Source organism: Macrosteles quadrilineatus, unplaced genomic scaffold (assembly GCF_028750875.1).
Source record: "Macrosteles quadrilineatus isolate MER2022 unplaced genomic scaffold, UCM_ALF_1.0 Scaffold_7__1_contigs__length_78375512, whole genome shotgun sequence".
In the NCBI taxonomy this organism is placed as follows: domain Eukaryota; kingdom Metazoa; phylum Arthropoda; class Insecta; order Hemiptera; family Cicadellidae; genus Macrosteles; species Macrosteles quadrilineatus.
This window is the reverse complement of record NW_026542600.1, coordinates 66,478,139-66,504,789: the sequence shown is the minus strand read 5'-3', so window position 1 is coordinate 66,504,789 and position 26,651 is coordinate 66,478,139. Positions and strand designations below refer to the sequence as shown.

The 26,651-nt window shown below is 34.0% G+C and overlaps 2 protein-coding genes across 3 annotated transcripts in view; one reads left to right on the top strand and one right to left on the bottom strand.

The window, feature by feature from the left end:
• The window catches only part of LOC128998773 (protein MCM10 homolog), a 41,226-nt gene extending 29,773 nt beyond the window's left edge, over positions 1–11,453 (top strand). Inside the window, exons 10-12 of the mRNA XM_054425120.1 lie at positions 1,805–1,995; positions 9,178–9,369; positions 9,694–11,453. Of these exons, the coding sequence (XP_054281095.1) occupies positions 1,805–1,995; positions 9,178–9,369; positions 9,694–9,804 (494 nt within the window). The 3' untranslated portion in view covers positions 9,805–11,453. The remainder of the gene's footprint in view (positions 1–1,804; positions 1,996–9,177; positions 9,370–9,693) is intronic.
• Positions 11,454–13,453: 2,000 nt separating this feature from the next.
• LOC128998560 (protein unc-119 homolog B) lies at positions 13,454–25,881 on the bottom strand. 2 transcript variants are annotated; one of them, XM_054424753.1, is made up of 6 exons: positions 25,461–25,881; positions 21,045–21,125; positions 18,784–18,900; positions 17,279–17,393; positions 16,227–16,399; positions 13,454–14,611 (listed from the first exon to the last, which is right to left on the bottom strand). In XM_054424753.1, exons 1-6 carry the CDS (start codon positions 25,561–25,563, stop codon positions 14,487–14,489), a joined length of 714 nt encoding a protein of 237 aa, XP_054280728.1. In that variant the 5' UTR covers positions 25,564–25,881; the 3' UTR covers positions 13,454–14,486. The 2 variants fall into 2 exon arrangements, with proteins under 2 accessions (XP_054280728.1, XP_054280729.1); XM_054424754.1 differs by having other exon boundaries at positions 25,298–25,535.
• Between the last annotated feature and the right edge of the window lie 770 nt (positions 25,882–26,651).

The following is a 26,651-nucleotide window of genomic DNA, read 5'->3' as shown; positions in this document are numbered from 1 at the left end:
AGACCCTTCAGTGATATGCCAGCTTTCATTAAGCTATTAGTTATTCAAATCGGACGAGTCCCAAGCAAACGCAAGGTGAACAAAACTGTATTACTCAATAAAAAATCATAAATCTGATAATTTTCTTGGATATTATATTTATTTTAATCCTGCGGAGCAGCATGGGTCCTCTAGTGTTATGTAAAAAAATTTTAAAAAGAAATCCCAAAATGTAAATACAAAACCTGATTTATTTTAACAATCAATATACTTTCTCTATATAATAGCTGTGGAAAAGGTAAAATTGACATGGTTTACATTCAATATAGTATTTACAATATTTGAATGATTTAAAACACTAGATTTAATTTAAACTTCTGGGCCAATTTTGATCAAGATTCCACCGAGAGTGTTGGGTGAGTGCATGATGGGTGATGGGGGGGGGGGGGTTAATAGGGTTTCCAAGATGAATAAATACATGGCAAAGATAGTAATAAATAGTTATAGGGCCGAAACTTTTTGTTTTCAACAATTTGCGTACATAAAAATAAACAAATAAAACTTTGTTCGCCCGTATTTCAGCTAATATTGAGTCTACAAAATTGTTTTAACAACCAAAATTTTGCAAATGTTATGCTCTGCAATTTTGTAATGCACAATGGTATACAAAATATGCTTAAGATACATGATATAAACAAAAAACCTAAAAAATATCGAAGATTTTGAAGTTTTTGGCCTCTCCTAGAGTTAGCACAGGGTGCTAGAGGTTGAAAACTCAAGATATACATCCCAGAGTACCCCCAGACAACATGTAAAAATTCCATCAAGTTTGGAATACTTTCCAGCTAACCCCCCTATTTTTGATTATATCGACTGGACTAATGGTATTATGAGAAATTACAAAAGTTTTATTTTTAAGAGTATTCATAAGTGCAAAAACTATTTCTTAAAGTAAATATTTCTATATTAGCCATGATGCGGAAAATAGATTTCTCTCCAAATGGATGCTTTTTAAAAAGGTATACCATTGACTATTGGATACGGAAGTAAACATCCCATCCATATGGACCAGCTGTTGCCAATGTTTTATTAAAACAATAATGTGTAGTTGTGGAAGCCAGTACCAGAATGTGCTAGTATCTATAATTGTATGTCCTTCCTTATTTTGTTGCTGAACAGGTTGAAGTGTTGCTATAGCTCACCATAAGTCATTCCCTAAGTTTGACTTTGTAAGAAAATTGTGTATTCGACAGAATTCAGTAATTTAGATCAGTGCAATCTGTCGGTGGCTCACGTCAACTACAACGATTTTGAAAAAATCTGGCTATAAATTTAACATGGGGATGGAATGTCTAGTTCTATTAATAGTCAAAGGTTATACCTACTGATGCAAGGCATGTATGTTTCTATAACATAAATTTTTTAGCTTGCTCGGAATGTTACAAACAGGAACCGGCTTATCTCAATTACCTCTTCGTTTAATTAATTTGTTGGTTTATTTATTTTTTGTTTAAAGAGGTTGATGGCCTCTTTTAACCTTGCATTTGCCCGTCCACATAACTACAGTACGCGAAATGTATCCAGCAAGGCAAGGGGAGAGCCGGTACGGTACAAAGGTGAACTGTACTGATAAAATGTTTGCAGCAGTGCCCAGGATCCGAACCCACGACATCGCTGCCTTGGGCTCGAAGTCCGTGACGCTACCAACTGAGCCACCGACTCACCACTTTACTTGATAAAGGTTTCATCATCATACACAGATTGATACTGGGCCAAAAACACCTTGTTATAGATCTACAATGTCTATATCCATTTTTTTTTCTAGATGGAAAATCCAAGCTCTCCAGAAGATTTTTGGAGCTTATGAATACATCCTCTAAACACACTTCCTTGGCTGAGCAAGCTGAGGAAAGTGATGTCCAAGAATACTTCCAAAAAATGGAGAAGAAGGAGGCACTTGAGGAAAAAATGCTGACAACCTTTAAAATCGATTGTAAGGCTGTCAGATGCCTCAAGGTTAGTACTGTACAGTTGTCTTTCTTAATCAAAGACATAAACACGGACATGACTTTTATGTCCCTACTTCAATTATCACTACACACTATAAACTATCTTAGATTAGACGCAATAATCAAGTATTTTTAAACTCAAGAGAAATAAAAACTACTTACTTATAAATCCAAGACCAATAATTTAAAAAAAAATCCTTGTTCGTTCAAAATGACTCACGGTTGTGTGCAATTTATTTATTATAAATGAAATATTATTAACTTTTAAAATAATTAAAAATTTGCGCCCAATGAGAAGGGGGTGAGGCCTAGTATGGTTGCCGCTCCTTTAAGGGCTGATCACTTACATTCATAAGCCACTAAAATCAAAATTTGCCTTTACAAATCACAAAAACAGTATCCTGTATAAAATAGTTACCGTATTTATTTTAAATAATATATTTCAAAGTTAAAGATGTTTAAAACATGTCCAGTTTTAACATTTTGTAACTCTGTAACCGTTCTCTTTGCAAGACAATGAAAAAAAGACAGGAAGAGCAAGGTTATCGTAAATTATATTTCTAAATAACATATTTTGTGTTAAGCCATATAGTTTCCCAAATAACTTCTTAAAAACTACCAATTGTTCAACTTTTAACCCTAGCAGTGGCCAATGTTAGAATAGAAGTGTGGAATGGCCAACCCATTTTGGCAAATTTGCAGAACTTTTTTTTTATTCATAAAAATTCAACTGTATAAGTAAACCTACAACCTCGTATTCATTTTGTTCGGAAAAAACAGGAGATTCTAGAAATAATATAACTAGGTGGCGTTCGCAGAGGCGTCACAAAATTGAGCGGAGTCATCAAGGATTCTTATTATACAGTAGAGTCCCGCAAATTCGGCTCTCGATAACCCGGCAGTCTGGATAACTCGGCCATCACCTGGCTCAGAAAATTAGTCATTTTTTGAGTCCGAGTTAAACATGGACTCAAGCCAGCTCAAGTCAAATCATTCTCAGCTCGTACAAATGATTTGTTGTACTATATCTGATGACTTAATACTAACTTGGGTACTTTCCCGTTAGAGGGAACATTCATTATTATCGAAGATTTTTTTCACGATATATCGATGTTTTTGTTTTCCGATCCATTACAAATTGACAACAACAACAACTAACTGGTCTTGTTTAGGCTAAAATAGTCTGTTATATGGATTAAGAAATGAAACTGTTCTAAGCTAACCTAACATAGCCAACCAAACGTGCTGTACCATTTTAAAAATTTCGTTTGGGTTTGAATATAAAAGGCAAGTTATAAACACAGAATTTTTAAATGTTACAGCAAGTTTGGTTAGTTATGTTAGGTTATTTTTTTTAGAAAAGTTTCATTTCATTGATGTTTGTTGATACTGAACAATATTTTTCGTAGTTGTCAGCTGATATGTTTCAATTTGTTAATATCGATATATCGAGAAAAAAATCTTCGATAATAATGAATGTTCCCTTTAACAGGAAAGTACCCTAACTTGTGATATAAATATAAATAAAAGAGGTAGTTAATAAGCTTAAAAATTGTATTGTTCTTGTTTTTAACCCTAGTTCCCAATAACCCGGCATTTCACAAACTCGGCACCCTTCCAGTCCACATTACGCCGAGTTTGCGGGACTCTACTGTATTGTTTTTGTCATACTGCAGTAAAAACAGTCATTTTTAATGCATGCGTTACGGGTCCAAAGTAGCATTTTTACTCTTTAGGGAGTAAAAATCGTTTTTAGCCTCTATGGAGTAAAAATCAGCTGTTGTCAACTCAGTTGTAAATTTCTATTGTAAACAGTTACATGTATCGAAATATGTATCGATTCGTGCTTAGTAATCATTTTAACCTACAGTCTACAGTCTCTTCCCATAGTATTTTAGCATTGCATATACATTAATCCATTCCCACACTCAACACTGCTCACCTTTACTACTTCCTTCACCACCCCCTACGTCGTGGACCTGTTTCCCTCTCTTCCCATAGCATTTTAGGATTGCAGATAGGCCTACATTAATGTAATGTAAAAGACAGTTCCCACACTCTGCACTGCAAGCCTTACTTCTTCCTTCACCATTTCCTACGTCATAGACCTGTTTCCTTCCCTTCTTATAGCATTTAAGTATTAGATACATTTATCTAACTGCCCAAACGGTTCCCCCACTCTGCACTGCCAGTCTTTACTGCTGCCTTCACCACTTCCTACGTCGTGGGGCCTGTTTCCTTCCCTTCTCATAACACTTTAGGATTGAAGATACATTAATATAACTGCTACAGACGGTTCTCACACTATGCTCATACTTTACTACTTCCTAAGCCACTTCCTACATCGTGGACCTGTTTTTATCACTTTCCATAGCATTTTAATATTTTAGATACGTTAATCTGATTGCCACAAACATTGCCCACACTCCTCCGCATTGCTAGCCTTTACTACTTCTTTCCCCATTTTCTATGTCGTGGGCATGCTTCCATCCCTTCTCATAGCATTTCAGCATTGCAGATAAATTAATCTAACTGCTACAAACGGTTTCAGTTCCCACACTCCACACTGCTCACCTTACTACTTCCTTCACCTCTTCTTACGTCGTGGACCTGTTTCCCTCTCTTCCCATAGAATTTTAAGATTGTAGATACCTTCTTAATCTAATCGTCAAAAACAGTTCCAACACTCTGGACAGCTCGCCTTGGCTACTTCCTTCACCACTTCCTACGTCTCGGACCTGTTTCCCCCCCTTTCCTTAGCATTATTGGATTGCAAATACCTTAATATATTGGTCATAAACAGATCTCACACTCCGAACAACTCGCCTTTACTACTTCCTTCACCACTTCCTATGTCACGGACCTGTTTTCCTCCCTTTCCATAGCATTTTAGGATTGCAGATACTTTAATCTAATCGTCATAAACAGTTCCAAAACTCCAGACAGCTTGCATTTACTACTTCCTTCACCACTTCCTACGTCACGGACCTGTTTTTCTCCCTTTCCATAGCATGTTAGGATTGCAAAACCTTAATCTAATCGTCATAAACAGTTCCCACACTCCGGACATCTCGCCTTTACTACTTCCTTCACCACTTCCTACGTCACAGACCTGTTTTTCTCCCTTTCCATAGCATGTTAGGATTGCAAAAACCTTAATCTAATCGTCATAAACAGTTCCCACGCTCCGAACAACTCGCCCTCACTACTTCCTTCACCACTTCCTGCGTCGCGGACCCGTTTTCCTCCCTTCCTATAGCATTTTAGGAATGCAGATACCTTAATCTAATTGCCATAAACAGTTTCCACACTCCGGACAGCTCGCCTTGACTACTTCTTTCACCACATCCTACGTCGCGGACCCGTTTTCCTCCCTTCCCATAGAATTTTAGGAATGCTGATACCTAAATCTTATCGTCATAAACAGTTTCCACACTCCAGACTACTCACCTTTACTACTTCCTTCACCACTTCCTACGTCACGGACCTCAAGCTAGTGTCGTCATTTGATTATATTTATGATCCATACCATTTCTGTTCTAATATCTGTGAATTAATGCTATCAGCTATTTCTTTATCTACTGCATTCAAAAGCCAACAGCTGATCATATGTTTTTGTTTATGTGTCAAATACTGCTTCCATAAGGATTACATTGAAACTTTGAGATCCAGTGGGGCGGATTCCTGAGAGACTTTTTTAACGCCATATAGATGTTGGCACTCACCGATATGGTCTTGTATCACTATGCAAAATTTGAAAACGATTGATTCAGCCGTCTAGAGGAGTTTGCGTATTTTGTAATGCATAAGAGTCGACGTATAAGAGCTTCGCTCAATAATGATTTTTTTCGGTAAATATATATATAAGAATAAAAGAATATAGAATTATTTTTTAAATTTCAAAAGCAGCCTGGGTGAAATTTTTTCTACAGATTTTTTATGGGAAATTCATTATATAAATAGACAATCTAATTCCCTACATAGAAATATATAACATGTTAGGAAGAAAAAAGAATGAAATCATTCCCACTCACCAAAGACTTGAATTTTACACAAAGAAGCCGACTTACAAAGGAGCAAGTTATTTTAGAAAATTGCCAAAAGAATTAAAGTGTCAAATAAACAGTTCCAAATTTAAACTAAAACTAAAAACTTACTTGGTTTGCAAAGTATTATATTCCATGGAAGAGTATATGAATAGTTAAGCTAATGTTAATTTAAATTGACACTATTCAGATGTACTAACATGTACTTGTGTATGAATAAAGATATTTTGATTTGATTTGATTAGGAAAATCTTTTTCTTTGTAAGTTTTTTGGGCGTAGTATAATTACAAACGAAAAACCGAAAAAATTTAAAACCATACAGTGTTAGTTTGTGTTGTAAAAAGTCATAGTTGGGAAAGCTATTAAAAGATTCTAACTAGTTAGAAGTTATTAGTTAGTCCCGTAAAAAGTAACTGATAGAAGTTATTAGTTAGTTGAAAAACTAACTGATAGAAAATAAAGTTAGTTTTTGTAGAAGTAGTTCTAGCTGTTTGTTGGGCAGTTGTTTTAAAGGATTTCGTAGGTAATGAAATAATGACACATCTTGCTTACAAATCTATACTCTAATATGTGTAAAGTTTGCGCACAACGATTTAAAAAAACGGCTCCTAAGATTTTTATTCAAATTGTTAGAAATATCTTAGTTTTAGGCTAAAAACAATGTCCATGCGAGGCTCTGTTCTGGGAAAATTCACTTTTCATTAAAAACTTATTTTAATATTTTTAACATTAGTCTTATGGACTGTCAAGTAGCTATGACAGTGTTACGAAAATGTAAACAGATGGATTGTAACATAAACTTGTAACAAATCATCTACAGTACAGTTAGCAAATAACAAAATACAGTACAAAGGAAAAGGGATGCTATGAATTCTATGAATGCTATTGAGCATTGCTTATATAATAAATTTGGATTGTAGGATGTATTACTAACCAAAGGGATAATTACAACTGTAAAAAACATTAAGTATTTTACAGCAAAACATTATACACTGATATTGAACTATAAGTCCAAAGGGAAAGCCAAGGATGTTTTGTAGTTTTCGTTGATGCGCCGCACAAATTGGTGCGTTATTACACCATCCCGTAATTATAGTTGCGACGTTTCGCGATCTCAGTGACTAATGCTATAACGGTCAACAGATAACAGATGTTTTGTATTAATGTTGAGTTTTATATTGAAGCTTATTGTAGAAATTTTATAAATTGCCCGTCCACATGAAAAAGTCTGTTAGGTAAATTAAGGATGAGTGGATATCTACCAAAAACAAATTGAATCTACAACTTAATTAATCGTAGTAAAACTGAAAATATTTGTAGGCTTAAGTTCTATTTTTTTACCTCTTAAACAAATGAAACACCTCGAGCAATGCTTGCTCTTGGGAAAATAACCGGGACCGAGAACCGTTGGCAAATTGTCGGTTCTTCGGTCCAACGGTTCCATTTAATACCGTCAACTAGGCTACTTTACGTAATTATCAGCTCTTAAAAAGATTTGTTGTATCATATTATATATTGTTATCGTTATTTAATGTTGGTTATTACTCTCCAATAGCTACAATTATAATTATAAAATAAAACATACAACTCATAAATGTTGTTGTAATTAATTGATAGAGAATTGGAGATGGATAAATATTAAATTAACATAGACGTTTTCAGCAAATAACCTTCACCAAGCTAGTTCTGCGTCCACGGCGTCGGCAGCTGCTGTGTGTTATGTCGGATTGACTGAATGAACGAAACGATGGAATTGGATCCGTCTGCTGTGTCAGTTCAACAATAAATAATAAACTGTATTCGTAGGCCTAGTTGTGAAGTTTTTGTAACCTTGTTCCTTTTTTTTGCTGTTGTATTTTAGTTGTTTTGTTTTAATGTTTGTTTACAGGCGCAATTATGTTACATAGTTGTGTTTATGGTACTGGGCATAAACAGGTTGAGCAGAAGAATAGTAGTAGATCAATGTACATACGAACTTATCTTCATGACAGAAGTAAGGATGGCGTCTGCTGAGATGACTACACCATAGCCCGTGTCTAGTTCATGTTGGTGACACTGATCGCTAGTGTCGTCGAAATTTAGTTTTTTATTATTTACGGTCAATTTTATGATTCGAGCTTTACAGTTTGGTTCTACGGTAAGAGTTATAGTTTATGATTAGATCGTCTCAGTGTCGCTGGAAACATATGTGATTCTAAAAGGAATAGGCTAGATCCTGAACGAATTAAAATGTTGGTTTTTCTTAATAGAAACGTCGATTAAAATGTAGGCCTACTGCTGATCAGAAAATGAAACATTTGTTCATTTTTCGTAAGACCTTCCTGTATATACTGTAGTTTCTTTTTACATTCCGTATCTGTAGAATCTTTATTGTAGTTTTTAGTTTTAAGAGATTTTATGATTATTTTTCTTTTGTTTCTCCCTATTCTGATTGTGTTTCTTAGGCAGTATAGTCTTATCAGTTCATTTGGTATTTGAATGTGTCAGTAAATAACAATTGGACTTGGAATCAACGTTAAGATTAGACGACTCTAAAAATGTATTGATTTAAATTCTGCTGACGTATACCTATTAAAGCTTTGCATATTTTAATTTTGTACTTACTAAAGGGATAATTTCATAAAATAAAAATATATTTGATAGTTTCTAGAGAAAATATTTTCTAAACTGTGCTTAGATCTGTGCTTAAAGACTTGTGTGTTTCAGAGTTGGACTGATTTGTAATTTGAAAATAAACTCGAGTGCCCAAAAGAAATTGTGTTTAATTATTTTGTTTTATCAAATTTTTATATTTTTGAATTTTTTTTTTTTTTTTTTTTTTTTTTTTTTGAGAACCGGGAACCGGGAACCGGTTTTGGTTAAGAACCGAACCGGAACCGAACCGCTAAAATTCGGAACCGACACATCACTACTTTTTACCATACATTTTGGGGACTATATCAAACAGTTTGGAATTGATAGTTAGCTTTCACTTTGGATGTTGAGGTTTAGGTCTAAATGCACCATACTACTCATCTGATACTTTAATATGACCTGAAGCCATGTGCTGAATACCTATAATATACAGCTTATTTATAGGTGAAAGCTGTGTAACCTTTGGAGCACATGTAGAGAAGTTTGTTAACAATGTTCTTTGTTTCAGTGCAAATACAAATGGTTCTCGGCGTCTGACAAATGCAAAGCAGAAAATCACCCAATCAAAGTTATCAGTGCAGTAAAGCGATTCTTCCAGTGTCAGAGTTGCAAAAAACGCACTGTTACACTGGAAATAATTCCATTACATAACTGTCGCAATTGTGGGCAAGGCAATTGGATCAGGGCGCCTATGATGAAGGTAATTGGCTTAAACCTTATCCTATATTTTAATTTTATTCAGTTTTAGAGATTCTAGAAGTACAAATTCATTCTGCTGTTGTTGAAACATAGGTAAAAATGAGAAAGACTGTACCGTTACTTTGTTATAATAATCAGGAACGTTCCCTAGATTTTAAGGTATTTTTTTTTTTTTTTTTACTAAGACGCTAGGCACGAGCCTTTGTACCGTTCCAGCTTTGAAAACAAATTAATATCCCTTTATTCCCTATAATTTAATGGTGATTAATTAATTTGTATGGTTTTCATTTAATGGAACACTAATTTTGGCTTTAATACTTTGCAGGAGCGGCAAGCGAACAGCGTCACCCTGTCTATAAGAGGAGGAGAACAAACCCATACAAATTCAAACGTAACTAATGCAAATTTGGATTTGCTTATCCCCGATGACTCATAAGATGACCTTATTTTTAAAGCTGTCTTTGTTTTTAATGTTTGCGTTAAATGTGAAATTTTCTCCAATGTATTTATGTATAAAGTTCAAACCTTAAACTGTGATATAGGAGTACCAATTCAAATGAATGTTCCTGTTGTCTCAAATGGTACTTGTAGATTTAAGAAAAAATGTTAGACTTGAATGTGAGGTAACAAACTTAACTACCGTATTTCATGAAATTGGATGACCAGTATCTCAAGCATTGCCCTATAATTGGTGTTTTGTTGACAGTTCAAACCTCTTAATTGTTTATATTCATTAGTATATAAGATGTTTTGTGAAATTTGGTTGCCGATCTTTTTTGATTGTTTTAAGCTTTTGTTGACATAATTTTATGACAATTTTGTCATAACTAGTCATCTTATTATGATCTTAAAATATAGATTTATAACATATCCAGGACGTGTTACCATGAGTAGTGACTATTACTAATATTACTATAATTCTACTCAATTACTTGTGGACCAAGAATGTCCATTGTGCAAACATAGATTCTCTTCCTGTATTTTCCTACATTTTTATGTCTGTACTTGTAGGGTTAAACAACACTTTACTACTTCATGAATTTATTTGATTTTTTATTGGACTTGTCACACTTGGTATTTGTTGGACTCACTTTGGGTTATAGGTTGTAGTAATTGTACAACCTCAAAATATAACTTCGTCTACCCATGAATAGTAGTAAGTTAAGTGCCAGAAAATCCAATGTAATGAAAGCTAAGTCAACTAAAATGTGTGAGACACCAAATTTGAACAATGCTGATGAAAAGCAATTCAATTATTTTTTTACTGTAGTTAATAATATTGTATTTGTTGAACTATGTATTTATTATAGAGGTATAAGGGTGGCGTTTGGATCGAACGTCCCTAATTCCTCAGAACTCGTTTCTATGTATTTTTTTCTACCAACAAACCAAAAATTGGCTTTATTCTGTTAATAATGTTAGTACATAGTCGAGAATGAATGTTAAGATCGGTTTGAGTCTTAAGTGTTGTATCTGAAGAAAATAGCAGTGCCGCAAAGGATTAAAATATGATTTTTGCTGTTAGATTTATTTCAAAGACCGAGTCTCATAGTATTGTCAGTTTTTGAAATATATTATTTTAATGATTTAAACTTATTCAAACAAAGGTGTTTTACATTTTAAATGCTAAAAGTTGTATTAGTTTCATACTCACATTGCTACTAAGTGAAGGTCTAAAACTTCCTCCACACGTTCACTGTGGAATTAGTAGCAATAAAAAGGTTTTTAAGGTTGGTGATCCCCCCAAAGATATTAGTTTACTTTCTTTTTAATGGAGAATCCCAAATTTCTAATCTTACAATATAATATACAGGGTGGAAAAAGTCCCGGTACAGTTAAATATTTCAAATCGTAAAAAAGATAGAGCTACAACAAAACTTGGTAGAAAGTTACTTGGCATTAATTTCATTTTAACACATTATTCAGTGGTACACTACCTCCTCAGGGGGCGGCTTACTAGGAGTTAGAATAAAATCTTCAATTTATGCATAGGTTGATTGATATCATCAAATGAAAGGCCTTTACCAGTAGAATACAATTCCGCAAATTTGAACTTTAACGGATAACTGAGTCAAAAATGGCGGCCTTTCTAAGATTTCTTGAATCTGCCTTTTTTAACGGCTGCCATTTTATTTTTTAAACCCAGTTCTTTTGAGCTCAAATTTGCAGTTTTGTATTCTAACACCTGTAAACCTATAAACACCTTTAATTTACCACCCTATGCTTACCATGATTTTCTTCAGACTTCTAGCGGATGCCCTCCTTAGGAGGTAGCGTATCACTGAATAGTTTGTTAAAATGATTTTAATGCCCAGTAACCTTGTACCAAGTTGTTTAACTCTATCTTTATTATTATTTGAAGTATTTAACTGGCCCAGAACATTTTCACACCCTGTATACAATCTCCTATCATTAAAAATGACAATCACTTTTATTTTAGTCATAAAATTTGGTAATATTTTACAATAAAAAGTAAAAAATTCATCTTTTATGTTTTTTCCAACCCTGGAAAAACGGGCATTGGGAAGCTTCGGATTAAAAAAATATGTTTACGTATAAAAGACTACTCTTTTCTTTGGGTAAAAAATTTCATTGTTTGTAAAGTATACAAAAATGCCTTGTGGTAGTGCTGAATACACTTATAATAAACATAACACTTTGGACCTAATGGATACATTCAACATGCTACTTAGAGCTAATGTACTCAAGAGACTGAAAATGATAACAATAAGTATTGTTGTACTTGTATTTTTAAATAAATCTATTCTTTGTTCAGTGATTTATAATATACTGTTTCCCTGCCAAACCTAATTACTCTTTAAATTTGAGAATGGACTTAAAATTAGTGATAAATATAAGACCGGAATAAATTGTATAGGTGACTGATGACCTTCAAATGAAGCGATTGAGTTGATGTCTTATAGGCCTGACGATTGTTATATTTATTTCTTAAGAACCGAAACCAGTTGCCACAACATTAACAAAAGGATTACTTAATGCAGGCATTTAAACCATTTTATACATAATTAATATTTAACATATTGCGTATATCAATCTGTAAAGGAGGATAACATGAATAGTACAACTAAAATTAATTATAACAAATTTTTTCAACCAAATTACTTTTCCATTTTAGTTATAAATGGGAATGGGAGTAGAAATGACAGTTATGTTGTAATAATAAAAAATCTTTATTATGCTGTTTGACCAGACCTCACTTTGGTAACACAATAAATGCCATGGAAACATTTACATAAGGTTTAGCACTGAAACCTTAGAGATCAGTAACAATGAGATCAACCAAGACTTAGTAAAAAAAGAACATTATGGAATGTACTCCAGCACAATGAACAGTATGGTAAGAAATATTTAACCGTAAGCACCTACCATAACTCAATAATGTGATATGAAAATTGCACAAGTTTAGACTTACTTCACTTCAGTCTTTTATGTACAATATAGTATTTATTTCACTAAGTACAACTTCCTTAATTTACATTCAAAAACTACTGTACTTAAGAATAAAGTTGATCAATTAGTTGTTCATAAGTTGTATTATCAATTTTTAAAATATTAAACTGTAACTTCATTTGTAAAATTGTGTGTTCAGAAGGTGAGTACTTGTACGAAACAAATTAGTGAAGACAACTGTTAATATGCTTTACAACAAAACTAAATATTCCCAACTACAATATTTGAATTTCAGGCATATTTACTTCAACAAAATGTCAAAAATTAGGTTCAAAACAAACAGCGAGTCCTATTCTTTAAAAACAAAAAAAACTTCCAACTTTACAAAACAACTGAAAAGTCCCAACTTATTAAATTGTACTTAAACTACTGTTTATGAAAGGGACAGAGCAATGAGAGCATCCATACTGAGTAAACTGGAACTAACAACAAATATCTCCAGTGCTCTTACAATTATTAACACAGTGAAGTTGCAAATGAACAAAAGTGCAACAATGTGTGAGATGGTCAATTCTATCAACAACTTCAACAAATACTCTTTGACTAGAAGGGTTTAGTCGAATGCTACGCTTAACTGAAAAGAATAAGGAATAAATCAACCCATCTCTTAATACTTAGAAGTTCAACTTACAAATGTAGTTTTATTTCAATAACAATGTATAAATATTTGTGCTATCTATTCCTTTGAACTAAATAAAAAGTAAAGCTTAGATCTTGGTGGCAGATTTTCGTCACAGGCTTATGGCGATATAACTTAACACCTAAATAAGCGCAAGAACAAAATTTCATACAAATAGTTATTCAAACACAGAATGTGTACTTATTACCATATAGTGTTAAGTGTTTAGTTAATTAAGATGAGAATGATAGATATACTCGTATGTAGACAATATTCTTTTGAATGTCAAGTTATCAATTGACATAGGTGACGGATACAAGATATTTTCTAGTGTGTAAGCATCATTGAATTGCATTAATTTTGTCTCTTTCTAAACCTTCATTAGATGAAAAAATGTGTTTGTACCCAATTCTTGATGGTTAAATTGATTCGTGTAAAAAGGTTAAGGTCGTTTATGCACCATTATAGCTATGTGGTTTTTATCTGCCACCAGAGCTCATAACATAACAATTATATATACATCTTGGTGATGTGTTAAAACTGAAACTCAAAACCTCCAAAACTTTTGTTGATTGATAAGATTAGAGAGTTTAAAATGCCTAATTTTGACTTGTGGTTAGTCAGTTCCAATTCCAGCCGTCTCCTGTTTGATATTAAAATCATTCGGATGTTAAAATATTCTACTGCTTCTTGTTTTCTAATTTTTTTAGGCTTATGTGTTGCAGTTAATAGTAATTAATTTTGAATTTCAAGGGGTAGTCTACAAATTGAATCTTGCTAATTTTGTTTAAAAATAAACATGGTTAAGCTACAGATAACTATTTCTCTGATACTCCTAGAACTAATAATTTTCAAGGCTAGTTCAAGAGACAGTTAACTTGTTTATTCAAAGTAATGAGATTTATTTTTTATACTGTTAAGACAGCCTAGTAAATAGAATTTTGCAATTTCAATTTTTATATTCAGTTTAGGAAGTTTTTGTTTCAGTTCCAAGATTCAGAATTTCTGGTTTTGACGTTTCTAAACTTCTAGATAGCGTTGTAATCTCCTCCATCATATGAATAATCAGCCTTGTTGTGCATTATGAGGCGGTCGTCGACAAAATAGAAACTGTCTGATCGTGTCTCGAAGGGATGTGCCAGCATTTCATCAACTATAACAAGCAATGAAATGAAATTAAACCTAGTTTTTAATCTGTATATATACTCTGAATGATATAACATGTCTCCCGACACTCCATCTATCTGGGGACTGGCCAATGGTTTAAGGTCCCAGGCCCAGGTAGACGAAGCGTGAGGGGACAGGTTCCATCAACAGACTATCGTTCTTACACCAGAGAAACCCTTATGTTTTAAGAGGGAACATCATAATACAGTGATCTTAATACTTCTGTTGTAATCTTTGTTAAAAAGTAAGTCAATGCAAGTTTTTCTCAAGACTGACCGAGCAGTCAAAAAAATAGTGAATATAAGACCCAATAGAATGAGATAGTTTTTTTATTTTGAAATCATCTTGTATTTAATTAAGAATTCACAAATAGTTTTAGAGACAAATGAATACCAAGACATTCAAACTGATAATAAAATAGTACTTTTTGGTGCTATATTATTATTTTAGGTATTATTTAAATTATTTTGTTATTTAATTGTTCCCGGTATAACAGGGTGTTCAGTGCCCCATGAAAATAAAACTTTAAAGACAATTCCAGGTTTTCATGATAAAAATTCAAAATTTTCTGGTCAAAACTTAGCCCTTAAAATTAGTCAGTTTCTTAACTTAATCGTTTTTTGCTACTGGTAGCGACTGGTGGCTCTACATACACAAAACCATTCAACTACAACATTGGCTCTACAAAACCATTCAACGTTATTTTTGATCACAGCGACATCCTTGATAGTATTGATCTGAGAATACAGGGATGGCTCCAGAGGGTAGGCTAGGAAGGCCCGGGCAAACCCAAAATTTCAGTAGATACTTCATAATTATAAATAAATAAATGTAATTCTATGTAAATAAAGGGAAAGCATTCAAACTTATTTTGCATTTCAATTTGTAAATTCCTCCCTTTTTCCGGGAAAGCTCCACAAACCTCTTGTCCCCCAATCTAACTCCTTCTTGATCCTTGTCAGGCCTACCCAAACAATTATTCCTGGAGCCGCCCCTGGTAACATTTGAGATGATTTACCTTTGCCACAACGTCCGTCATGATTTACCAAAATCATAAAAACACCCGTGAATATCTAGCAACAACGTCAACACCCGTCATTACGTAGTACGGTTAACTTTTTGTTAAATTTGAGTGATATGAATTTGAACTTCAGCGTTTATAACCGAACCAAGATTAATATCACAACAACAATATCATATATATATTTTTTTTACAATATCACAACTGCGTAGTATTTATATTTTAGTTTTTGTATATAAAAATGAAAATTATAACTTTTTAACCTTAATATTTATTTATTAAGTAGGTACTTAAACGTCAAACTATCCGAATCCGAAAATATCTTAATCCGAACCTCTAATTATCCGAACCGAAACCGATCCGAACTAAAATTTCTCTAACCGCACACCTCTAATTAATGTATTTTATGGCAATTACTTAAAATCTAAAAATTTTCGGTCCCATTTGCGTTCAATTCAAGGATTTTTCTTGGTCATAGAAATTCTTGTACAGCTCCGGGTTTCCAGGTCAGCTGGACACCCGTTGAAAAGTCATTAAGCTAAATTAGTATTCAGCATTATGAGATTTTATTAAAACTTACTAAGAGACTGTGACAGACTCGGAAAATTGTAGATGTGTTCCACCACGTTCCTGCTGTTGGGGATGCAAAATCCAAAGTCAAAATCAAAGGTCTTTAGAAGCGTGTCTCGAAAGAAATGCCGCTCAATCATTCTGAACTTGTTCAATGGCTGCGCACCCACCGTGAACTCCACGCTGTGAAACAGAATTGAGTCAGTCATTTCAATTAATACAAAAAAAATATGACTTGGCAGTACAAAAAAAGTATTTAACACATTCTTTTTCTTTGTATGGTTTGACTTTTTTTTAATTTTACAACCTTGTAGAATCATACTACAGTACCTAAATTATAAATGGTCATGACTGTTAATGAGAATTTCAAAAAGGGTTTTGACTTTACAGCCGTTTTCATCAAAACTAAAAAAAATAGCACTCGTACCATATGACTTATAAGCCCCTAATAGCCCTAATAGAATGATTTGTAATTCTTAAACATAGCAAACACAATTTCTTAGCAGGGATCCCCGAGGGGAGATGCATAGGATTAATTAATTATTCAATTACCTCTAGTCTTAACTTTTTAGGTTAGTTAGTGATTTTTCTTAACACCCCTTCAACAGAAAATTTTTTAAGAGTCCTTGGAGGCTAGCGGCCATCTTGGATGATTCCAAACAGCTGATGAAGAGTTATTTATTGTCCAAAAATGTTTTTTTTTTAACCAAAGTGATTATAGTTTAAATATCTAGTTAACTGTAGGATTAGAAATGTTCTTTGTAGTTTTGAATTGTTTTCCAAGGGAGTACATGGAAGCTAACGGCCATCTTGGATTTGCCCGCCACAAGAGCAATGTTAACTTTGTTAATTTCAAACAGCCGCTGAAGAGTTATATACCATCTTAAAATATTGTTTGCAAACAGCAGAGTCATTGTAATTTAAATATCCAGTAAACTGTGAGATTATAAACTTTCTTTGTAGTTTTTTGATTGTTTAACGTGTTAGAACGTCTAGGCTCCAAGGACTTTTAATGTAAAACTATATATAGGTATTATTAATTTAACTGCAGATGGTACATACGTAGCACCAATTGTTTTCAGCCGTAGAAACTGAGGTGTGAATTGGTATCGAACAAATCGCCCTGCATTCGCATCAACTTCCTCTTCTTCTGTGTCTTGATCAGATTCATCAGGCTCTGAGTAAAATATGTATTAACTTATAACAAATAAATGTATACAAACACCATTATATCACACCATTTAGTTAATCATTAGGCTATATCAGAAGCATAATACAGTACTAGGAGCAGGGCCGGATTTAGTGTTTTGGCACCCCTAGGCCCAATAATTTTTTTTAAATTTACTTTCCTACAAACCTTTATTAAAAATGTATCAGGCTTATATGTCAATTGCTTAAACACTTTTTCACAATGCAATTTTATCATTGCAAGCTTTTTGAAGAATTTACTAGTTCTGGCTTTAGCAAAATTCCATCTTCACATTTTGCAGTTTTATGTATCAAATAGTGAGCTCACGTTTCTGGAAACAAAAATATCCAACCCGCTGAGCATTCCTGCCAACAAAGCATGGCCATGGCTGCTGCTGCAGTTGATTCAAATTTCAGGCACAAACACAAACTCCCTACAGTACAAGATACCATAGATTAAACACCCCCCTTAGTAGATTTGTCATACTTGTGCATCAGTTGAAAGCAGTTCTTGTTACTTTAGTCATTCAAAACCTTGTTTTACCAAATAAAACAATATTTGTAATTGAAAACAAAAGCTTGTCCCCTGGTTAAATTACAATAAATTAAAACATAAATCATAAAATTAATTCTAAAATAATACAAACAAAATTATGTTGACACAAGCACCCAGTGTAACCAACATGAACTAGACATGAAAAACAATCTTTAGATTTTACATTTTAATGAGAAGTCTACACTTCTGTCGGTTAAGTCAATGGCGATACTGTAACTAGATTATATTCGCTTTGCAAAACAAAGCCATATACGCTCTAACCACACTAATTAATAATTATCAATTAATATTACTTAATATTAATTAGGTAATTTTTTATCTATTAATTATTATTTATATATTAATTAGGTCACCGGGGGGTCTGGGGGGTATTTCAACATTCCAATATTCTAACATTACAACACATTATTGATTTACAATAATACCCTTTCAACTGGTGCCCATGTGCATGCTAAACAGAAAATGTTCAAAATCAGACCAAGATTTCGAACCAGAGAACTTAGTTTATTTGAAGTGTTAAACAACTTGCACCCAACACGACTGCATTATACCTGCCCAGTAAGCAACAGTTAACCTACACAAAGTACACTACCCTACTAACGTTGCCCAATGCCGTCACTCCTACCGCCTGAAGAATTGGTTCTCAGTGCTCTCATTTTTTTCTACGCCAGTGGCATTTTACAAGGGGTCTACTACAATGAAAAAATTCAGTTTCGACATGAATCCATTTCTTGATGTTATCGGATTTGTAATGTACAAATAAATAAAATTGTTTCTAATAGCCTTTTAACAAAAGCTTTAAAAATGTTGGCATCATATTTACCTGGGGGCACAGAGGGCTTGGCGATCTCGAACAGCACAGTTTTAGATTCCCAGTCTCTAATTTTGAATCTTACAAAGTCGATGTCGTAGATGTTTGCTTCTGGAGAGCAGAGGTACTCTGGAATTACAGAGATAGATCACTTAGGGATTACACGGATCGACTTCAAAAGCTGAATAAGTTTCTAGGATACATTAGCCAATTCACTAAGGTGATCAGTTATTCAGGGTTATTTTCAGTGAGATTACACAGCTTATAGCTAGGATTGACAGTTGGGACTGCACGGTCAAGATGCAATATCACCTTGACGCAACAACTCCACTACTTTTACCTTGTAATCAACTATGCCACTTTCACATATCACTTTTTAAGTTTTAATTTTTGCTCTTACACTTGTACATTGTACAATGACTTCCACCCCACGTGCATGATTTAGTTTAGACAAAAATAGCATTGGAAAAATTATCAATTAGAAAACAGATGAGTTAGGCCCACTGATTCCTGACTCACAAATATTTTAAAACCCAGTTGGAGGAATAGGTTTTAGAAACCAAAATAAAAGTAATGGTTTGTTTTTTGTCTAAATAGTTAACACTGTGATAACGATATATAGTTCGGCCGCTTAGAAAGCGACCTGCACGCTAATGCTAACCAATGCTAGAGGAGGTCACTTTCTAAGCGGCCGAACTATAAGGTAAAGTTTAGTTAGCCTACTTTTTGTAATTGACAGAAGCATGCAATGTCATCCAGGGGCACAAAAATGAGTAATACTAAACAATAACAAAATTGAAGATCATTTTATGAAATAAGCTAAACATTAAATCCAAAAACTGAAACTTATCAAGTTGAAGGGAAATGGCTAAGTTATTGAATGGCGATAATACAACGAAAGTAGCCCAAAACTAAAAAAATTTCCTGTATGAATAAAAAAGTGTTGGGGAAGCTACTTTTAAAATGTAGCTAGCTACAACTACTGCTACATTTCCAAAAAAGTGGCTTAGCTACATATTCAGCTACAGTTCCGAAAAAGTAGCTAGCTACAACTGCAGCTACAATGAAATGTAAATGGACATACAGCAAAACTATATTTAAAAAGCTCATTTTATTTCTTTAATGCACATTAATTCATTGTCTTATATCAACTATAAAAGACAATAAAACTGTAAAACCTTATTTAAAAACTCGGTGTTACAGAGCCTAGCCTACTGAAGTGGATTTTATTACCTTTCTTTATTTGATATTAAAAACGGCATTGCTATTAATTTTAACCATAGAGATAAGTTACTTAATTTATGAATAACACTATACAGTGTCAAGAAATCGTCCTTTGTCATTATAGATAGGGCAAATTGTGCTTCAACAAACGTTGGTGCACAAAACAGTAGCAACTTATCCTGAAATCGTATTTTTAATTTATTAAAATGTTGAAAATTTTGAGGTAAAAATAAAATGTAGCCCTACTTGGCTATGTAAAAAGTTGGCTTAAGTAGGCGTGTTTTTACAAGCACCAAACAGATATATTCCTATTACAGTAATTGAACTTAGTATTCGTCTTGATCCAATAGCATAGCCTAGGAATTAATTAGTCCTAGGCTCGATCTGTTAGCAGGAGCAAACTATGCTACTTTTTTCAATGCAGGTTTTATGTTATATGGAAATGTTTGTGTTATACTTATTGAGCGAAGCTCTTATACTCAGTCCTGCTTTTGTTTTACAAATACTCCTCCTGAACGGCTAAAGCGATCTGCACGAAATTTAGCACAGTCGTAGTAACCAACCATGTGAAGGTATAAATCTGAAATGGTACAAATTGGACAACAGGGGTTTTCCCTACGTGAATTTAAGCTTTTAGAAATTTAACATGGTCCTTACGGGTTAATCGGTCGCCATGTCATTATTTGCGAGATAACAATAAATAGGTAAACAAGGGTCGCAATATATGTTATTTAACGAATCATCTAAAGTAGCACATTGGCAATACTGTACAAAGAAAAGGGAAGAACAATCGGATTAATATCATTGATCATTATTTAGGCCTACTACATAATGGAAGTTACACCAAAGCAAAGGTCACTGGATAAATTTTAAGTTGCTTAGAAGCCCCCACGAAACATAGTCCTTGGTGGAACACCTTCACACAGTTTTGCTGTTGCCAAGTGCCGTTTAGAAAAGCTTTAGGCCTAGTTCCAATCAATAATTCAAAGTGTTGTAACTTATGAATAGGCCTAGGCTACATTATGTATGTGAAAGAGATTTGTACTCACGGCTAGTTATTTTTGGGAATCGGAGAATGTCATTTGCTGTTATAACCTCTTTTGCACGTAGCTGCTCTTCTGTAAGAGGTGCTGAAAGCAATATATTTTATCAATGTGGATGACATTACGTAGTATGTTTCCATAGGTCAAAATTCTGACCAATAAAAATTCCTGGAAATAATTTAACTGTTTCCAAAAATTACTGTTATCCTGGCCCTGACACAATGTGAAAATTTGACTAAATTTGAAGTAAAAATTCAACATAGGCTACGTCAGATCTAGTACACATAGAAAGTCTCTGTCAACAAAAAACAGGTAAATTTAGGCTCAAGATGCAGTGCCGCAGCATTAGGCGGTTAAATTAGGTAACCGAGCCTTTCCCAATTCAACCTAACACAAACTAACCTTTTCAAATGCCATAACATTACTACCATGATTAAATACACTGATAACAGACTTGTGTGAAGCTAACAATAACTCACCAATAAATAGCGGAGCACACGCCAGTGCGCCATACGATGTATATTGATGGCACTATTCCGGGACAATAGGCACAAAGTACGGTGATAGACATATAGTCACTTGATAAATAACATGTTTACGCATAGCAGAGCATCAATGTCGTATCTCAGGAATGCATTAGAGGGGTTCGAGAAATTGAAAAAGAGACTAAGCGCTTGCACAATTTTCTATTAACGACGATATTCGGGGATAATAGGCCGGAGTACCATCAATCGATTATTGTGCAAGTGCTTTGTAATTTGTCATCCCCTCTAATAACTCTAAAGCGCTCCTAGGTTACGACGTTGATGATCTGCTATGTGTTTAAACATGTCCTTTATCATGTGACTATATGTGTATTACGCTATACAGGCCTATTATCACGCTAGCTAGCTCCATCAATATACATCATATGGCGCACTGGCGCGTGCTCCACTATTTATTCGTGAGTTATTGACAGATTCACATAAATTGAAAACAGCTCGCACTCGTTTTATCTTGAAATAGTGAAATGAAATAATGAGTTTATTCCTTCAAAACAAATAAATACAAAATAATACATTCTCTTGGAACTATGTTGCCAAATTATCCAGTACTCGTGGCAAACTAACTAACTTAAGCTATATCATTTTGTTGGGTTTTTAGCCCACTTTTTCAGTAGACTTAATCTAGAGTGATATCTAATAACTTTATAAGGCCTAATTCATAAATAATAATAATAAATATTCACATTCAGTGTAGTAAGTTATTACAAATGATTAGAATAGGTAGAATTAAGTAGCCTAGTGTTTAAATTTGACTTTTTCCGGGAAACAGGCTAAATACATGCTAAGCCCATCATTTGAGAGTTCAGGGTGGTTTTTTTATCACAGGCCTAAAACTGGGAAAACAGTGGGTAGGTATTTATGAATTTCAGATAACCTACTCATGCAATTTTAACAAAATTTTTGGTAAGCCTATGCCTATTTCGCTAAATTAAACAATTCTAAGCACTTTTCCCTGGCACATTTGAAGAAAACGGAGTTTTCTCCCCAAAATTTGCGTTTTAAGGTTATCTTATTTAAGGATATGAGAATTGGTAGGTTATTGTAGGTAACGTTTAAATACATTAGATAGATTATAAAAAGGTCCATTTTAAGCAGTAATGTGGAAGTCTTTAAATATCTTTTGCAATGTGAACAACGGAGTGATGTATTTAGTGCCGCCACAATAGACGCAAAGATAAAAAATTTTATACCCACTGTAAAGTTTGCTTTTAACCAGGTATTTCCAAAAAAAGAAAATAACACTAAAGAGCAAAAATAAATCTTCCATCTAAAACGTGCCTCTCAATGAGGAGCTAATAGAAATGCGTATTCTGGTGAGACACTGGTGGCACCTTGCCCGAGACTTGGATAGATATCACGAGAAGAGACAGCATTATTTGTCACTGAAGAAGAGATATACAGTAGGCATACTAAGTCATCGATAGTTCTTGACAGACTTAGCCTTTCTTCAAATAAACCTAAAATAGCTTGGCAAATTGTAGACAAGCACAGGAACACAAAGATATCACCAGGGTTGACTGTCAAGTGTGTGTCAAAAATAAAGATGGCTCAACTGTAAGAGATCCAAAGTGGATTTCAAATCTGTTCAATGACTTCTTTATCAACGTACACAATAAATCAGAATCCAGAGTGTTTTTGGAAGACCCCCAATCAGACATTCCACATATCATCTTTTTTCCTTCCTCCAGTATCATCAACCTAAGTAGCCAGACATAATAGGATCCTTAAAATCAAAATAATCCTCCGAAGTCGACAACATCTCTTCAAATCTTCTTTAATCGTGTTCCCACCTTTTTCTTTGCCCTCTCGTTCATCTGATTATTCTTTTGAGAATGATGCGTTTCCCGGCTTCTTGAAAGAGTCAACGGTAAAACCGTTACACAAAAAAGAAAAAATGGACGAACTTGATGAATAGAATTTTAGACCAATTTCTATCACCTCAACCTTTTTTAAGGTTTTTGAAAAAGCTGAGTTGAATAGTGTAGGTTTTTTAGACACATTGTTTTCAAATCAGTTTGGTTTCGTAGAGAATATATCCACCGTTGATGCAATGTTTGCTTTAACCAACAAAATAGTTGAACCCTTGGATAAAGGAGAATCTGCTGCAAGTATTATCTATGATCGTCAAAAGGCATTTGACAAGGTTTTTCATTAAATTCTTCCAGATAAACTCGAAAAGATTGGTGTTAGAGAGGTGGCTAACAAATGGTTACGCTCCTTTTTAGCTGAAAGTCGTCAGACCTTTGAGTTCCCGTTCCAAAAATTTGGGCAACCTTTAAACACAATAAATTTTTAGATGAAAAAGGTGCTAGCCTCATAAGTGCCAGAGAAAATGCTTAGGTTATTTGCGTAATTTAGCCAAATTAAGTTAGTTACTGTAATCAAAAAGTTTGAAAACTTGCACGAGTTTAACTTAGCTTAAGATATTAATTAGCCTACTAAATCGGTACTTGAACGTGACATCAGAGATCAATATAGGCCTATAACTTAACTTTGGTAGGCCTACCTACTGACCTGGCATCACAAGCGAATATTAAGTAGGCCTATATCCCATGGGCAGTAATTATATCGACCTCTGGACTTCACCCGATATTAATTTTTTTTTTCAAAATGGTAGAGATTTCACGCTGATTCCAAAAAGGGTTGTCGTTATTCTTGAAAACGTCCCGTTTTCCCAAAAAAGCGGAAAACATTTTTTTTTGAACCCATGTTGTGGGTACTCAAATTGTGCGGGATTTCATCCTGAACAAGAATATGTAATTTTTCTTATCGGATTGCTGCAAAGTTAAATATCGCTGGAATAGAGGGTCATATTTGAATAACAATGGGGTTCAGTAGGCCTATTCATTAGCAGGCCATGATTAGGTTAAGTTAGGTTAGGTTAGTTTAATTACAAAACCCATATCATTGATAAACTAACCTAACCTAAAATAATGCCTACATTCCACAATGGCGTAGGAGTCACCTGCAAAGTGCTGCGCTAAGCGGTAGTAAATACGTCGAGCGAGTAGCCAACGACCCGCTTTTCCGGTGATATTTAGATATTTAGTGATAATTAGTAGCAGTCCAATCGTAGCCTAATAAAATTTCCTTTTCTTGTTCAGGATGAAATTCCGCACAATATGAGTACCCACAACATGGGTTTGGAAAAAAATAAATTTTTCCGAGACGTTTCCGAGAAAAAGGCAATTATTTTTGGAATCAGCGTGAAATATCGACCATTAAAAAAAAAAGTTAATTTCGGGTGAGGTCCAGAGGTCGATATAACTACCCCATGGGCTAGTAGTAAGTTATCTAGGCCTAATTAAAACATAGGCCTACCATTGAAATCACACTGATTAGGCCTAACTTAGTGAGGGCAATTTATGAAGTGTCATATAAAGGCATAAGGATACTAAAAGCTTTTCAACTTTCCTTCTGTTGTAAACCTGGTCCTACAGGAAGAACAATAAGCACCACCACAGTTTCTCCACCACCAGCTCCACCTAGGCCTAGGTTTAACTTGCACCTGGAATAGGCCTAGACCAAGCTAGGCTGACTTAGGCCTGATATTAAACTGAAGGAATTGATATTAAATTAAGGATCATATCCTATAAAATAGTTTATGGTGCTTCATTTCTGTTGGTAAATAGTTAGTTCTCAATAAATAATGTTGTTGATAAAGAATATGGAAATGAGAATAGGCTGTGGAAACTTAACCTAATAAACTTATACCTTCTTTGCTCGGTGTGTAAAAACTATTCACCCACATTTCGTCGACTTCCAAATAAAAATTATACTTGTATAAACTAAAAATGCTTTATCACGCTGTTAAAATTATCGACCCAACAAGCAATTTGGGATTAGAAACCTTTTAAAGTTGATAAATATTAAATACCGTGATTCTCGACAGGCGTCATCACGTTTTGTTCTCTTCCTGATGAGCTTGTTGAGTTACCTTTCCCGCCTTTCTGCACTGTGGAGGAAACTAACAGGCTCATGTCAAGTCAAGGGGTCGAAATTGTTGTTTCACAGAATCAATATTTTTGCTAATTATATAAACATAATGTACCTAATTTGCTCTAAAAATATTTTCTAAAGATTTATGCCCGATTGTTATTCAATAATCTATTCACACTTTTTTATAATAAATACAGTAGGCCTATAAATGTTTAAGCACAACACAAATGTCGTTAAAATTGGACACTTTATATATTCGTATGGATAGATGTTTCATTACTACAAACCGTAAATGATACTAAACAAAGGTGGGATATTTGTGATCATTTTTGTTACTTCATTCTCCCAGACTACACATACACAATGACAATGGTAATAAATACACAATTGTGCCGCGCCGGCGCGGCACGTCGCTGCTGATGGCCTTTTGGGGGGTCACGACTATCGATAGCAGCTGCGACTTCAAATCAAAACCTTAGCCCAATAAGTACTTTCAATATTATTATTGTTGAGTAGTTAGTTACCATACTGAAAAAGTGGTATGCGTAATCAACAATCAAGAATTTTTATAAATAATATTTTTTTATAAATTTAAGATGTGCTTTTCATCGTAAAGTGCTCTATGTACATTACATGCAATGGATGAACGTCAATAAACTATAACATAATCATTATTAAGTAGGTACGTATAATAAATCCAATAGTGTTTCCAGTGTTTGAGTGATAAAATTGTGCACCATTTCTAAATGAAATAAGGCTAAGATCAGAACCGGGATGCTTGAAAAGGCATCCCGCACCCACATAATGGCTTACGAAAAATAAAAATCATTTATATGATTAATGCATTGTTATCAATAGTTTTTAAATCATACCAAAATAAAATGCAGTAATTTATCGCAGATACTTGCTCCCATACAACAGTGTCCGTGGTATTTTCGTGTTGACTGCCAGTTTCAAAGAATCGTAATAATTATAATCGGTATTTTAAAAATGTTGGTTGGTGATTAAAATTATAGTATGTTGAATAAACGAGTTATTTAGTAATCACATCGTTAATTTATCAATGTATCCCTATAAAACAGTGGGGGTTGGCTATGTCCATGCCTCCACTAATTGACATCATTGTTTC